Below are 14,630 nucleotides of genomic sequence, written 5' to 3' on the forward strand. Positions count from 1 at the left end.
AGAAAGTATAACCTCTTTCCTAAGTAATCTGTGTCTAGTGTCTATTTTGAAGATCAGTGTCTATCTTTATCCCAACTGAATTTCTAATAAAACTACAGTATCTACTGTGCTAAAAGTCGAATAAATGAAAGTTTCTATGAGAGAGGTAGCACAGTTCTGTGAAAGCTCTCAAAATGGGAATCCTACCCAAACTAGTTCAGGAAGGTTTTTTAGAAAAAGGTAATAATGGGGAGGGGCCTTTCCAGTTTAAGATGAGGGCATCTACAAAAGCACAGAGAAGAACAAGAATGATGTTTAGGGTAAACTGTAAGGAGTTCAGTATGGCTATGATAGAGCATGGGAAGAATGGTCACTAGTTGCTCCAGAAGTTCTATATTAGCCACATTTAGGGATGACAGTCTGGTTGCAGGAGAGTCTTCTTGAAAGTACTGTATAAGACAAATACAAAACAACGGGAGCACAGCTGAGTTTTCATATGGTATTAACCATGTATATCATAGTAACTTATACATGGAAAGATCAATGTGGGGTAGAAAAAACAAGGCAAGAGTGTTTAATTTCAACACACCTGAGGACCACGTAGCATTTTCGGAGGTAAAAAAGAGGATCTGTAATAGGTACTGTAGTGTTGTGATAGAAAGGCCGATTCTTGATCTACACTGCCAGTTATTAAATCCTGATTCTAGTTACAAGATGTTGGGGAAAATATTTAACTTCCATTTATCTGTTTGCTCCTCTGTAAAATGGGGATAATAACAGTATCTCATACTGCTCTTATACAAATTACTTACCTCATAGGTTTGCAATGAATATTAAATTAGTTAATAGGGTAAAGTTCTTTTGACAGTGCCTTGCACAGAATTAGTTCTCAATAAATATTAGCTAGCTATTATTGGGCCAGCCATATGAATACTTACCAAGAGTCATAAAATCTTTGTTTCAGGAACTGTTATAAGCACAGTTTATGTTCATTATCAGAAGGTTTCTTGCTATAAAATAAAATAGAATAAAATAAAAATAATATAGACCACACCCACGTGCCCCTACCTGGGCACCTGGGTGACTCAGCTGGTTAAGTGCCTGCCTTTGGTTCAGATCATGATCCCAGGGTCCTGGGATCAAGCCCCAGATCAGGCTGCCTGTTTCTCCCTCTTTCTCTGCCTGCTGCTCTCCCTACTTATGCTTTCTCTGTGCCAAATAAATAAATAAGTGAACTCTTTTTTAAAAAAGAAGAAAAAGACACAGAGATGCATTCCAACATAGCACATACAAAGATTAAGAGAAAAAGTTACTTAACATTAAATATTAGTATTTTAGTATATTAACTTGCATGAAAAAATATAAAATCTGCATCAAGGATTTTGGTGACAAAGAAAGAAGAGAATAATTACAGAATTTAGAAGAATACATGTGTTAGGAAAGACTAGGAATACAAGTAACTTATACTGACATAGGAGAAAGCCAAGTTCTGAAAAAAATTGTACTAATGTGGACCCAGGCCACTTAATCCCTGGATGCTCCTTGCATCCATCTCAAATAGTTCCAGATTAATTCTAGACTGATCCTTAAAAGAAGAATAGATATATGTCAATCTGAGACAAGAAAATATTCAGAGTCTGTCCATTAGGACCTCAAACTTTAGTGCTATCACCTTAAACACACTAAATAAATTTTTCTGAGTCAGTCAAGAAACTTAATAATTATAATCAATGATATAATTATACAAGTATTATAATTACAGATACAGTGTTTTAACCATGTATTATTATAGGCACCTCAGATATTTCATGTAATTTAACATTCACAACAAATTGCCAAAGTTATTTCTTTCCCACATCTTACCATGAACCAACTGAAAGTCACACACAAAGCTAAATGGCATGGTGTTAACTGTTCATGATGTATTATTTTAAAAATAGAACCAGCTTCATTTTTAAAAGATTTTATTTCAGAATATTCATTAATATTGAGATTTATATGTACATTTAGAATAATGTTGTCCCTATTACTTTATTAGAGGCCTGACACTTCACAGCACAATTCTCGGGGTTATTGGTAGCTTTGCCTCTGCTACTGCACGGCCCTACAAAGTACTGAATCTCTCAGTGCTTCACTTTCATCATCAATAAAGTTAAAATTGTATCCATGCCTTTCCTGATACCCAGAGCTGAATGAAAAATCAAAATATTGCAGGTAAAAGTGATGTTTTAAACTAAATTATAAATTTAAATTTCCTGAAGTCATATAATTATCTGAACTCCACAAGCGACACAGGCACATGCAGATGGGGAATTGCTCAGCGGTCACTGAATTCTTCCTGGTGGGACTTTCCAAATACCCAGAACTCCAGCTTTTTCTGTTCTTTCTCTGCCTCATCATGTATGTGATAATCCTCCTGGGAAACTGTCTCCTCATTATCATCAGCATACTGGATTCTTGCCTCCACACTCCCAGGTACTTCTTCCTTAGGAACCTCTCATTCCTGGACATCTGTTATACATCATCATCCATTCCTCCAATGCTCATCATATTTAGGTCCGAGACAAAATCCATCTCCTTCATTGGCTGTGCTCTGCAGATGGTTGCCTCCCTTGGGTTGGGCTCCACTGAGTGTGTCCTCTTGGCTGTGATGGCCTATGACTGCTTTGTGGCCCTCTGCAACCCACTGAGGTACCCCATCATCATGAACAGAGTGCTTTATGTGCACATGGCTGCTTGGTCCTGGATCATAGGCTGTATGAATTCCTTAGTGCAAACAGCCCTGACAATGGTGTTGCCTTTCTGTGGAAATAACACTATTGATCATCTTACCTGTGAGATCCTGGCCCTTCTTAAACTCATATGCTCAGATATTTCCATGAACGTGCTTATCATGACAGCGGCAAGTATTGTTTTACTGGTGATTCCTCTGCTGTTAATTTTCATCTCCTATATTTTTAACCTCTCTTCCATCCTGAGAATTAATTCTACTGAGGGGAGAAAGAAAGCTTTTTCTACCTGTTCAGCCCACCTCACTGTGGTTATCTTATTCTATGGTTCAGCTCTTTTTATGTACATGAAGCCCAAGTCAAAGGACACAAAAGCATCTGATGAAATCATTGGACTGTCTTATGGAGTGGTAACCCCGATGTTGAACCCCATCATCTACAGCCTGAGGAATAAGGAGGTGAAAGAGGCTCTGAAGAAAGTCTTGAGTAGACACTTAAAATCATGGAAAATATGAAAGTGTTAGGACATGTGAACACATCTGGAGAGATGTATTTTATGTAGTCCCGGATGAAGTTGCAGAGCTCAGTATAATGAAAGCATTGTGTTCGTAAGGCCAAATGTGTAATTCTCATTCTTACAACAGAAAATTTCCATATAAATCTTTTCATATAATATATTTGCAGCAGTCCTTCTAGTTATATGGAACCATGCCTCTTGATCCCATAGAGGTCATGATGGATGCTGTTTGTTTATATTTTTTTAATTTTATTTTTTATAAACATATATTTTTCCCCCAGGGGTACAGGTCTGTGAATCGCCAGGTTTACACACTTCACAGCACTCACCATAGCACATACCCTCCCCAATGTCCATAACCCCAACCCCCCCTCCCAGCCCCCTTCCCCCCAGCAACCCTCAGTTTGTTTTGTGAGATTAAGAGTCACTTATGGTTTATCTCCCTCCCAATCCCATCTTGTTTCATTTACTCTTCTCCTACCCCCTTAACCCCCCATGTTGCATCTCCTCTCCCTCATATCAGAGAGATCATATTATAGTTGTCTTTCTCTGATTGACTTATTTCGCCAAGCATGATACCCTCTAGTTCCATCCACGTTGTCGCAACATTAAAAGGATTATTCACCACGACCAAGTGGGATTTATTCCAGGGCTGCAAGGTTGGTTCAACATCCACAAATCAATCAATGTGATACAACACATTAATAAAAGAAAGAACAAGAACCATATGGTACTCTCAATAGATGCTGAAAAAGCATTTGACAAAGTACAGCATCCCTTCCTGATCAAAACTCTTCAAAGTGTAGGGATAGAGGGCACATACCTCAGTATTATTAAAGCCATCTATGAAAAACCCATCGCAAATATCATTCTCAATGGAGAAAAACTGAAAGCTTTTCCTCTAAGGTCAGGAACACGGCAGGGATGTCCGTTATCACCACTGCTATTCAACATAGTACTAGAAGTCCTAGCCTCAGCAATCCGACAACAAAAGGAAATTAAAGGCATCCAAATCAGCAAAGAAAAAGTCAAACTATCACTCTTCGCAGATGATATGATACTATATGTGGAAAACCCAAAAGATGACACTCCAAAACTGCTAGAACTTGTACAGGAATTCAGTAAAGTGTCAGGATATAAAATCAATGCACAGAAATCAGTTGCATTTCTCTACACCAACAACAAGACAGAAGAAAGAGAAATTAAGGAGTCAATCCCATTTATAATTGCACCCAAAGCTATAAGATACCTAGGAATAAACCTAACCAAAGATACTAGGAATCTATACACAGAAAACTATAAAGTACTCATGAAAGAAATTGAGGAAGACACAAAGAAATGGAAAAATGTTCCATGCTCCTGAACTGGAAGAATAAATATTGTGAAAATGTCTATGCTACCTAAAGCAATCTACATATTTAATGCAATTCCTATCAAAGTACCATCCATTTTTTTTTCAAAGAAATGGAACAAATAATCCTAAAACTTATATGGAACAAGAAAAGACCATGAATAGCCAAAGGAATATTGAAAAAGAAAGCCAAAGTTGGTGGCATCACAATTCCGCACTTCAAGCTCTATTACAAAGCTGTCATCATCAAGACAGCATGGTACTGGCACAAAAACAGACACATAGATCAATGGAACAGAATACAGAACCCAGAAATAGACCCTCAACTCTATGGTCAACTAATCTTCAACAAAGCAGGAAAGAATGTCCAATGGAAAAAAGCCTCTTCAATAAATGGTGTTGGGAAAATTGGATAGCCACATGCAGAAAAATGAAATTGGATCATTTCCTTACACCACACATGAAAATAGACTCAAAATGGATGAAGGACCTCAATGTGAGAAAGGAATCCATCAAAATCCTTGAGGAGAACACAGGCAGCAACCTCTTCGACCTCAGCCGCAGCAACATCTTCCTAGGAACATCGCCAAAGGCAAGGGAAGCAAGGGCAAAAATGAACTATTGGGATTTTATAAAGATCAAAAGCTTTTGGATGCGTTTATTAAGAATATCTCTCTGTCTCTATGTATTGCCTTCTCTCTCTCATCTTTGCTCCCTTTTCCTTCTTTTACCTTTCTTTCTTTGCTCTCTTTTTTATCTTCTTTCTCAGTCTCCTCCAAGTATAAATGTATATATTGTTTTAGTCTGCCCAGCATCCTCTCATCTTGTAAAAGAACACATCTTTTTATTTTAAGGAATCAACTGTCTCCCACGCTCAGTCTATATTTGGCTGAGGTTGACACACACTCTCTGTATCAAATGATAAGCATGAAACAAAGACTGGGCCAATGAAAAATGAATATCCCCTAGCTACAGTGATTTGTTCAGGGTAGTATGTGACCTAAACCATGCTAATCTCACTTAATTTCCGAAATGTTGCCTGAGCATCAAAGAAGAGTGACTCTTTTTTTCAACAGTTTCTAAGAGGCAGAACATATGCCCGGATCTTCTCCTGGCCATCTTTATCAATACATGGGGAGAGCCAGACTGAAAATGAAATCACCAAAGAGGAAGATAGAGCTGAGGGAAGAACTTAGGGTGTGCTTGATGTCATTATTAACTCCTGGTTCAAGGTGGGTCTAAAAACATTAATGTTTGGTCTTTTCAGTTATGTGAGCCAATAAAGTTCCTTTAATAGATTGAATTCAGGGTGCCTGGCTGGCTCAGTGGGTTAAGCCTCAGCCTTCGGCTCAGGTCATGATCTTAGGGTCCTGGGATGGAGCGCTGCATCAGCCTCTCTGCTCAGCAGGGAGCCTGCCTCCCCCCTCTCTCTGCCTGACCCTCTGCCTAACTTGTGATCTCTCTCTGTGTGTCAAATAAATTAATAAATAATCTTTTTAAAAAATAGATTGAATTCATTTCCACTGTTTATAAGCCTATAAATCCTTACTAATGCATTATCTTTTTCTTAGTTCCAGAGGTAGAATTTAGGGATTTGTCAGTTGTATATAACACCCACTGCTCATTACTTTAAGTGCCCTCCTTAATGCCCATCTCTCAGTTACCCCATCCCCCCACCTACCTCCCCTCCAGGAACCCTCAGTTTGTTTCCTATAGTTAAAAGTCTCTTATGGTTTGCCTCCCTCTCTGTTTTCCTCTTATTTTATTTTTCCTTCCCTTCCCCTATGTTCATCTGTTTTGTTTCTTAAATTCCACATATGAGTGAAAATATATGGTATTTGTCTTTCTCTGACTCACTTATTTCACTTAGCATAATACTCCCTAGTTCCAGCCACTTCATTGCAAATGGCAAGATCTTTCTTTTTGATGGCTAAGTGATATTCCATTGAATATATACTCCACCTCTTCTTTATCCAGTCATTTGTTGATGGACACCTGGGTTCTTTTCATAGTTTGGCTCTTGTGGAAATTGTTGCTATGAACATTGGGATGCAGATGCCTCTTTGAGCACTGTATTTGTATCTTTCGGGTAAATGCCTAGTGATGCAATTGCTGGGTCATAGGGTAACTCAATTTTTAACTTTTTTGAGGAACCTCCATACTGTTTTCCAGAGTAGCTGCACCAGTTTGCATTCAAACCAACAGAGTAAGAGGCTTCGCCTTTCTCCATATCCTCGCCAACATCTGTTGTTTCCTAAATCATTAATTTTAGCCATTCTGACAAGTGCGAGGTGGTATCTCATTGTTATTTGATTTGTATTTCCCTGATGCTGGTGATGTTGAGCGTTTTCTCATGTGTCTGGTGGCCATTTGTGACAGTATGGTACTGGCACAAAAGCAGACACATGGATCAATGGAACAGAATAGAAAACCCAGAAATAGACCCTCAACTACATGGTCAACTCATCTCTGACAAAGCAGGGAAGAATATCCAATGGAAAAAAGACAGTCTCTTCAACTCCTAGACTCCTGGAATGAAACTGGACCACTTTCTTACACCACACACACACACACACACACACACACAACACACACACATAAACCCAAAATGGATGAAAGGCCTAAATGTGAGACAAGAGTCCATCAAAATTCTAGAGGAGAGGGGCACCTGGGTGACTCAGTTAAGCACCAGCCTTTGGCTCAGGTCACGATCCCAGGGTCCTGGGATCGAGCCCCATACTGGGCTTTCTGTTCAGAAGGGATTCTGCTTCTCCTTCTTCTTCTGCCTCTCCCCTTGCTTGTGTTCTCTCTCTCTCAAATAATAAATAAAATCTTTTCCTAAAAAATCCCTGAGGAGAACATAGGCAGCAACCTCTTCGACTTTGGCTGCACCAACTTCCTGCTAGATACATCTCCAAAGGCAAAAGAAACAAATACAAAAATGAACTACTGGGACTTCATTAAGATAAAATCTTACTCATTCTCTCCCTCTCCCTCTCCCTCACTAGCTCTGGGCTCTAACTTTTCCTCTGTATATCCCTTTTCCCTGATTCTTTAGAATACTGTTTGTGTCTCTCCCTCTCATTGTCATTTTGTGACTCTGTTTCCATCTCTTTCTCACTCTTGCTCTTTCATCTTCTGTCTCAAAAACTTGTCATTTTTAAGAATACTGTTGTTCCCAAGTTCACCAATACTCAGGAGTCACTTCTTCCTTTAGTACAAATTATAAAAATATAATAATTACAATAATGTAACCTTCATGCTGCATGAATGCACACAATTTATCCCCCCTTGCAAATATTGCTGAGGACTTTTTACATTTTCTTAGTTCTTGGTCAACTTTTCTCCAGATAGCTTTACTGTTCTTTTCTATCATTTTTCTGATTATCTTACAATTATTTTTTCATTGTACTTAAGTTCTCTACAGCCCATCTCACACCCCAAAGAGTATATACAAAACACATACATTCAAGAGGTTGTCACATTTAACAGACTACTTAGCTTGAGAATAAAATAAAAAGTGATGCAGAAAAAAAACTCTACCTCATTAATGAATATCACTGCTCCTAGAATCTACTAGATGTACTCCCTCATAAGGGCCTCTTAAAGCCATTTCCCTGTTTAGCTCCTGGCTAGTCACCTTCTGCTTCCTCTACAACATTAAGCTTAACCCAATAAAAACATATGGGTAGACAACTAAAAGCACTCCTCCTTATGGTCCTTCTCAAAGGAGTGAGTCTATGCCCAAAACAGATGGGATCTTCTACTCTTATAATTATAGAAAAGAAGTTTAGGCACTTTTAAAAACAATGTGTCTTCAGGGCACCTGGATGGCTCAGTCTTCGGGGCACCTGGGTGGCTTAGTTGGTTAGACATCTAACTCTTGATTTTGGCTCAGGTCATGATCTCAGTGTTGAGATCAAGCCCCACACTGGCCTCCACAATCAGCATGGAGATTGCTTGAGATTCTCTCTCCCCTTCTCCCTTTGCCCCTACCCCCACTTTTGCTCTCTAGATAAATTAATTAATTAGTTTTTAAAATCTTTAAAAAATGTATCCTCACTATCACACCAGTAATTTAGAAATATTGGATCCCAGCACCTTGTAGATTTCATCCACTTCAAAAATGAAAAACATGTGGGATATCTGGGTGGCTCAGGTGGTTAAGCTTCTGCTTTGGGCTTAGGTCATGATCCCAGAGTCCTGGAATTGAGTCCCATATTGGGCTCCTTGCTCGGTGGGGAGGCTGCTTCCCCCTCTGCCTGCTGTTCCCCCTGCTTGTGCTCTTGCTCTCTCCCTCTCTCTCTCTCTCTGATAAATAAATAAACGAAATCTTAAAAAAAAAAAAAAAGCAGGGGTGCCTGGGTGGCTCAGTGGGTTAAGCCTCTGCCTTCAGCTCAGGTCTTGGTCTCAGAGTCCTGGGATCGAGCCCCACATCAGGCTCTCTGCTTAGCGGGGAGCCTGCTTCCCCCTCTCTCTCTGCCTGCTTCTCTGCCTACTTGTGATCTCTCTGTAAGATAAATAAATAAAATCTTGAAAAAAAAACTAGAGTAAGAAACACATAACAATAAAAAGATACCTTTATCATCTAAACCCATCTAATGAAATAAAAGATTTTGTGATGAAAAAAAAATTTCTTCAGGAAAACCTCGGAAACATATTATCAACTAAAACAGGCTATCTCCTCACTGTCACCAAAAATGATCTTGATCTAAATTATTTGTAGTATTTCTCATGCAATTACTAGATATCAATATCAGATATCAAGTATTGTATCCACCTCCAAGGGAAATAAGATTCTAATCTGCCAAATAATATTTAAAGGTCAGTTAACACAAGAGCCAAATCTCACGGAATTACAAGCATCTAGCTCAACACTTCATGCTTGAATATCCTCTAACACATCCATTATGAGTGGTTATCCATCCTTTCTTGCAGTGGTAACCTCACCACCTCCTGAGAGACTAATCAATAGTTATTAGAAACATCTTCTTATATGAAGCCAAAACCAGTCTTTTATATTTTCCACTTTTTATTCTTAGTCATAAACTTTAGGAAAATATCACTTGAGTTTATTTTTAGAACTAGAATTAGTTTATATTTTAGAGTACGCTACTACTTCTTAGAATTAATGGAGATAGTTCAATTCACTCATGCATTCAACAAATGCCTGAATTATCTAGACTCTTCTAGATAAGGCAAAACAATATGAACATTAATGTGTGAGAAAGAATTTGAACACAGATCTGTTTTATTCTAAAGACCATTTCATATCTTTTGCTCCCTTCTACTACCCTGTGATTATAGCTTGGACAACCTTTCAGCTTGGATATTATAGTAATGTTCTAATTGGTTTCACAATCTCTGAATTTTTCCTAATTTAATGCAGTCTGTCTACCTTCTAGATTAATCCTTCTAATTCAAGGTGTTCATCATCACTAACAATTCAAAAACTTAGTCTGGTTTTCCAACTAAAATGCAAACACACTGACATGATATTAATGTCCCTCCACAAAATGGTCACCACCTAAAATTCTAGTATTATCTCATAGAGCAAACTCATCCATTCTCATTGTTTCAATGAACCACAAATAAAATGATGAATCCAAATCTACAGGTACATCACACATTTTCTCTAGGGGATTTTACAGTGTTATCTAAGTGCAATAAATAAAACACATTTATTTCACTCATCATGTTATCTTACACCATATTGTCTTCCTGCCATTTTCCCATCACAAAATGCTTTTTCATGAGTACCTTCCTGCTCTTTTGATAATTTCCAAAATTCTTAAATTGAAAGAATGACATCAGCAAGATGGCAAAATAGAAGGTCCCCAGGTCTAGTCTCCACACAGAAACACTGATTTGGTAACCATCCATAAAGTCAAGTGTCTTTGTGCAAGCTTCAGGACCCAGTTAAGAGGATGCAACATATCAGTGGAGCCTAAGACTGAGGAAAAGTTGTTTGAGAAAGTAGGACAATACCCCAGTAGCAGGACCATCAACTGTGGGCCTCCAAGACCCAGAAGCAGCCCTATCCATCCGTGGACTTAGCTCCAGCACTGCATGTTCTTGGACTTGCCACCAGCCCTGCTCTTAAGCAGAGCTGGAAGGAACCACACGCAAATGGCTTCCACTAACAGTCCCCACCCCATCTACAGTCTGACTGTGGACCTGGAAGCAGCCCCTTGTTTTACACCAGTCCCATCCACCCAGGGACCCAGTATGAGCTACACATTAACAAACCCCTACTAATAAATCCACCCACCACAAACCCAACTGCAGACATAGAAGTATCCCTGTGACCCAGTTCTAGCCTCACTTGACAGAGATTCCAGAGGTAGTCCTATCTTCTCCAGCAGGAGAAGGTCATTACCTGCCAAAATCAGTCTGTAACGACTGGAAGAAGTTAATGGTCCTTCAAATGCACAGTCACCTACAGAAGGCTACAAGGATAATGAAAAATAAAACAAAAATGAAACTTCCAAAGAAGAAAAACCAAAGAGGGAAGGAGAAAACTTTTGGAGGTGATGGATAAGTTTACAGTATTAATAGTGATGATGGCTTTACAAGTGTGTGGTTATCTCCAAACAGATAAAGTTTTACAAATTAAGTATCTAGAGTTTTTGGTATGTCAATCATACTTTAATAAAAGTAGTTAAAGAACTCTTAAAATGACCTGCAAATTTGCTCAAGATCTAGATCCTTTGTAACTCTTCAGCCTCATCTTTCACCCCTGTTTATCTCTCCCCACTGTTGGGCGCCCTTTCAGGTGGATTTCTTTCAATTCTTAGAGCTATCACTTCTTCTCTTTCCTCTCTCTTTCTCCCTCTCTCTTTCTCTCTCTCTCTCTCTCTCTCTCTCACACACACACACACACACACACATTTCTATGTTGATGAAGCTCTTTTTATCTCAAAATCTAAGTGTTTGGACTCCAGTCAATGTGCTTTGCCATAATCCATGCTTGTTTGTTTGTTTTCTTGTTTGTTTTGATAAAAAAAAATAATGATAATATAATCCCACTGCTAGAAAGACTCACATCTTGATTGGAGTCCAAGCTAGGAATCAGTTTCCAAATTCACACTGATATACTACTTACCATGTTACACAGTTTGGTGCCCTCACTAAGAGAAAAAATTGGGATGACATCATTTACTAATGTAATAACTAAAGAAATATAAGATACACTATCTTTGCAAAACTAGAAGTTAAAATCATTTTACTACTCTGTCCAGTGGCAAAACAGCCCCAGGGGATTCAAGAAATTTAAACTGTGACATACTGGTAGGAATTTTTGACTTGAGATTACAAATATTTCTGACAAAATTTTTTAAATGTTATGCTCTATATAAAGAAACCATCAAATGTCTTATGATTATACAAATAAATAAGTAAATGGTGGCAAATACTCAAGTTTTGAAATACTCTATCAATATGATTAGATAATTGGGTAACTCCTTAAGACATTTAAATGAAAATAAATAAGTGTGTCATTGAGGAAGAAGCTAGTTTATGCTTCCTTTTTTGAGGAAACAAGGCAGCATTGTGTGTGACTAATAGAAGGTTCAAATATCTAAATGTATAAAGTAAATAAAATAAACAAAACAAAATAGAGGATTGTTTCACATCACCAAGAGATTATTCTTTATTAAACCAGTCTGTACAAGATTTCCTGAAATAGAAGGTTTTTTCCCAATAGTAAAAATGCATATCTTTTAAATTCACAGGAGACTTGTCAAGTTAAATGTGTGATGCAAAACAGACTCTAGTGGAAATAAGAGTGACAAATGAATTTTTTTAAAGTGTCATTATAAACGTCCTTAAACTTCCAGAAAAAAAAAAGTTATCCTATTTAAAAAGAAAAACTTTTTAATATATTGTTTACAAGCCCAACAAGGGAATAATGAAAAATAAATTTTAATGGTCCCTTTGAAACTTAGTTTCCTATACTGAACAGTTAACACTGTTTCATTGTTATTCCGGGGGGATAGGAAGAAAGGAGAGGGAAGCAAGTTAAAGCATCAGGTGATTAACCAAACTTAAATTCTAAGTAATGAGGAGAAAGTTATAAATAAACTTCTGTCACATGATATGTTTTATGCTGAAGTATTCCATCTGTTTTTAGCTACTTCTGTAGGAACTACTGGTTCCTGTGACACATCACATTGAATAGCCCACAGCAAAAGTATCTTCGTTATTCCTACAATACTTTTCCGCGGTCTCACATTCAATACACATAAGGCAATAAAGATACTTTTGATAGCGCTATTCTTCTACATTCATGTAATAATCACCTATATATCTTGTAATGCTGTTCTTCAAACAAATAAATTATATAATTACTAACATTTCTCAGGACCTATTCTAATACGGAACTGTAATGAGCACTAAGGATTTGAAGTTCAACCCAAAGAAGTTAAACTATAACCTGAATGAAAGAAGGAACTCTTTTTCTGTGTTACTCATATTCTTAACACAGATAAGGGAATTTAAAATGATTAAATTATGAGATATTATTGATTAGAGACTATCTAAATTAATAGTAGTTACACCATGAGAGTGACTGAGTTGATTACAGGATATCAGTGTTAATATGTAGGTACAATGTATATTATTGGTTTTTTAAAGAAAAAATTGGGACTTCAGCCAATATAATTACCATTACTGCAATTAGTGAGAAAGCTATTGGATATGAATTTTATGCATCGAATCTAAAAGATTTAATTTGCAAAGGACTTTGAATGGTACAATAAACTGATACCTCAGTGTTCAGGGCAGTGATGAAAGAGATTATTGAACCAGACCAACATGACTATACTTAAATGGCAAACAAAAAGAACATTCATCATATTAATCTTTGTTAAAAATGAAATTCTGGGGGGGGGGCTGAGTGGCTCAGTGGGTTAAAGCCTCTGCCTTCACCTTGGGTCATTATCCTAGGGTCCTGGGATCGAGCCCCACATCAGGCTCTCTGCTCAACAGGGAGGTTGGTTCCACTTCTCTCTCTGTCTGCCTCTCTGTCTATTTGTGATCGCTGTCAGATAAATAAACAAAAATCTTTTAAAAAAAATGAAATTCTGTCTTCATGGCAAATAGTCATTAATCAAAACAAAGGCCAGCTATAAAGAACTTCTCAAACTCAACACACACAAAACAGATAATCATGTCAAAAAATGGGCAGAAGACATGACACTTCTCCAATGAAGACATGCAAATGGCTATCAGACACATGCAAAAATGTTCATCATCACTAGCCATTAGGGAGATTCAAATCAAAACCACATTGAGATACCACCTTACACCAGTTAGAATGGCCAAAATTAGCAAGACAGGAAACAACGTATGTTGGAGAGGATGTGGAGAAAGGGGAACCCTCTTACACTGTTGGTGGGAATGCAAGTTGGTGCAGCCAATTTGGAGAACTGTGTGGAGATTTCTTAAGAAATTAAAAATAGAGCTTCCCTATGACCCATAATTGCACTACTGGGTATTTACCCCAAAGATACAGATGTAGTGAAAAGGAGGGCCATCTGTACCCCAATGTTCATAGCAGCAATGGCCACGGTCGCCAAACTGTGGAAAGAACCAAGATGCCCTTCAACAGATGAATGGATAAGGAAGATGTGGTCCATATACACTATGGAGTATTATGCCTCCATCAGGAAGGATGAATACCCAACTTTTGTAGCAACATGGACAGGACTGGAAGAGATTATGCTGAGTGAAATAAGTCAAGCAGAGAGAGTCAATTATATGGTTTCATTTATTTGTGGAGCATAAGAAATAACACGGAGGACATGGGGAGATGGAGAAGAGAAGGAGTTGAGGGAAATTGGAGGGGAAGATGAACCATGAGAGACTATGGACTCTGAAAAACAACCTGAGGGTTTTGAAGGGACAGGGGGTGGGAGGTTGGGGGAGCCTGGTGGTGGGTATTATGGAGGGCATGTATTGCATGGAGCACTGGGTGTGGTGCATAAACAATGAATTCTGTTACACTGAAAAGAAATTAATTTTTTTAAAAAAGAAATTAAAGTATACACAAATT

The 14,630-nt window shown here is 38.0% G+C and overlaps 1 protein-coding gene across 1 annotated transcript; it reads left to right on the forward strand.

Annotated features, from left to right (window-relative positions):
- The first annotated feature begins 2,278 nt into the window (after positions 1-2,278).
- LOC116869539 (olfactory receptor 13D1-like) lies at positions 2,279-3,223 on the forward strand. The gene has a single exon (XM_032860876.1). The coding sequence runs from the start codon at positions 2,279-2,281 to the stop codon at positions 3,221-3,223; it is 945 nt and encodes a 314-aa protein (XP_032716767.1).
- The last annotated feature ends 11,407 nt before the right edge of the window (positions 3,224-14,630 follow it).

This window comes from Lontra canadensis, unplaced genomic scaffold (assembly GCF_010015895.1).
Source record: "Lontra canadensis isolate GAN:19392208 unplaced genomic scaffold, GSC_riverotter_1.0 scaffold19, whole genome shotgun sequence".
NCBI classification, from domain to species: domain Eukaryota; kingdom Metazoa; phylum Chordata; class Mammalia; order Carnivora; family Mustelidae; genus Lontra; species Lontra canadensis.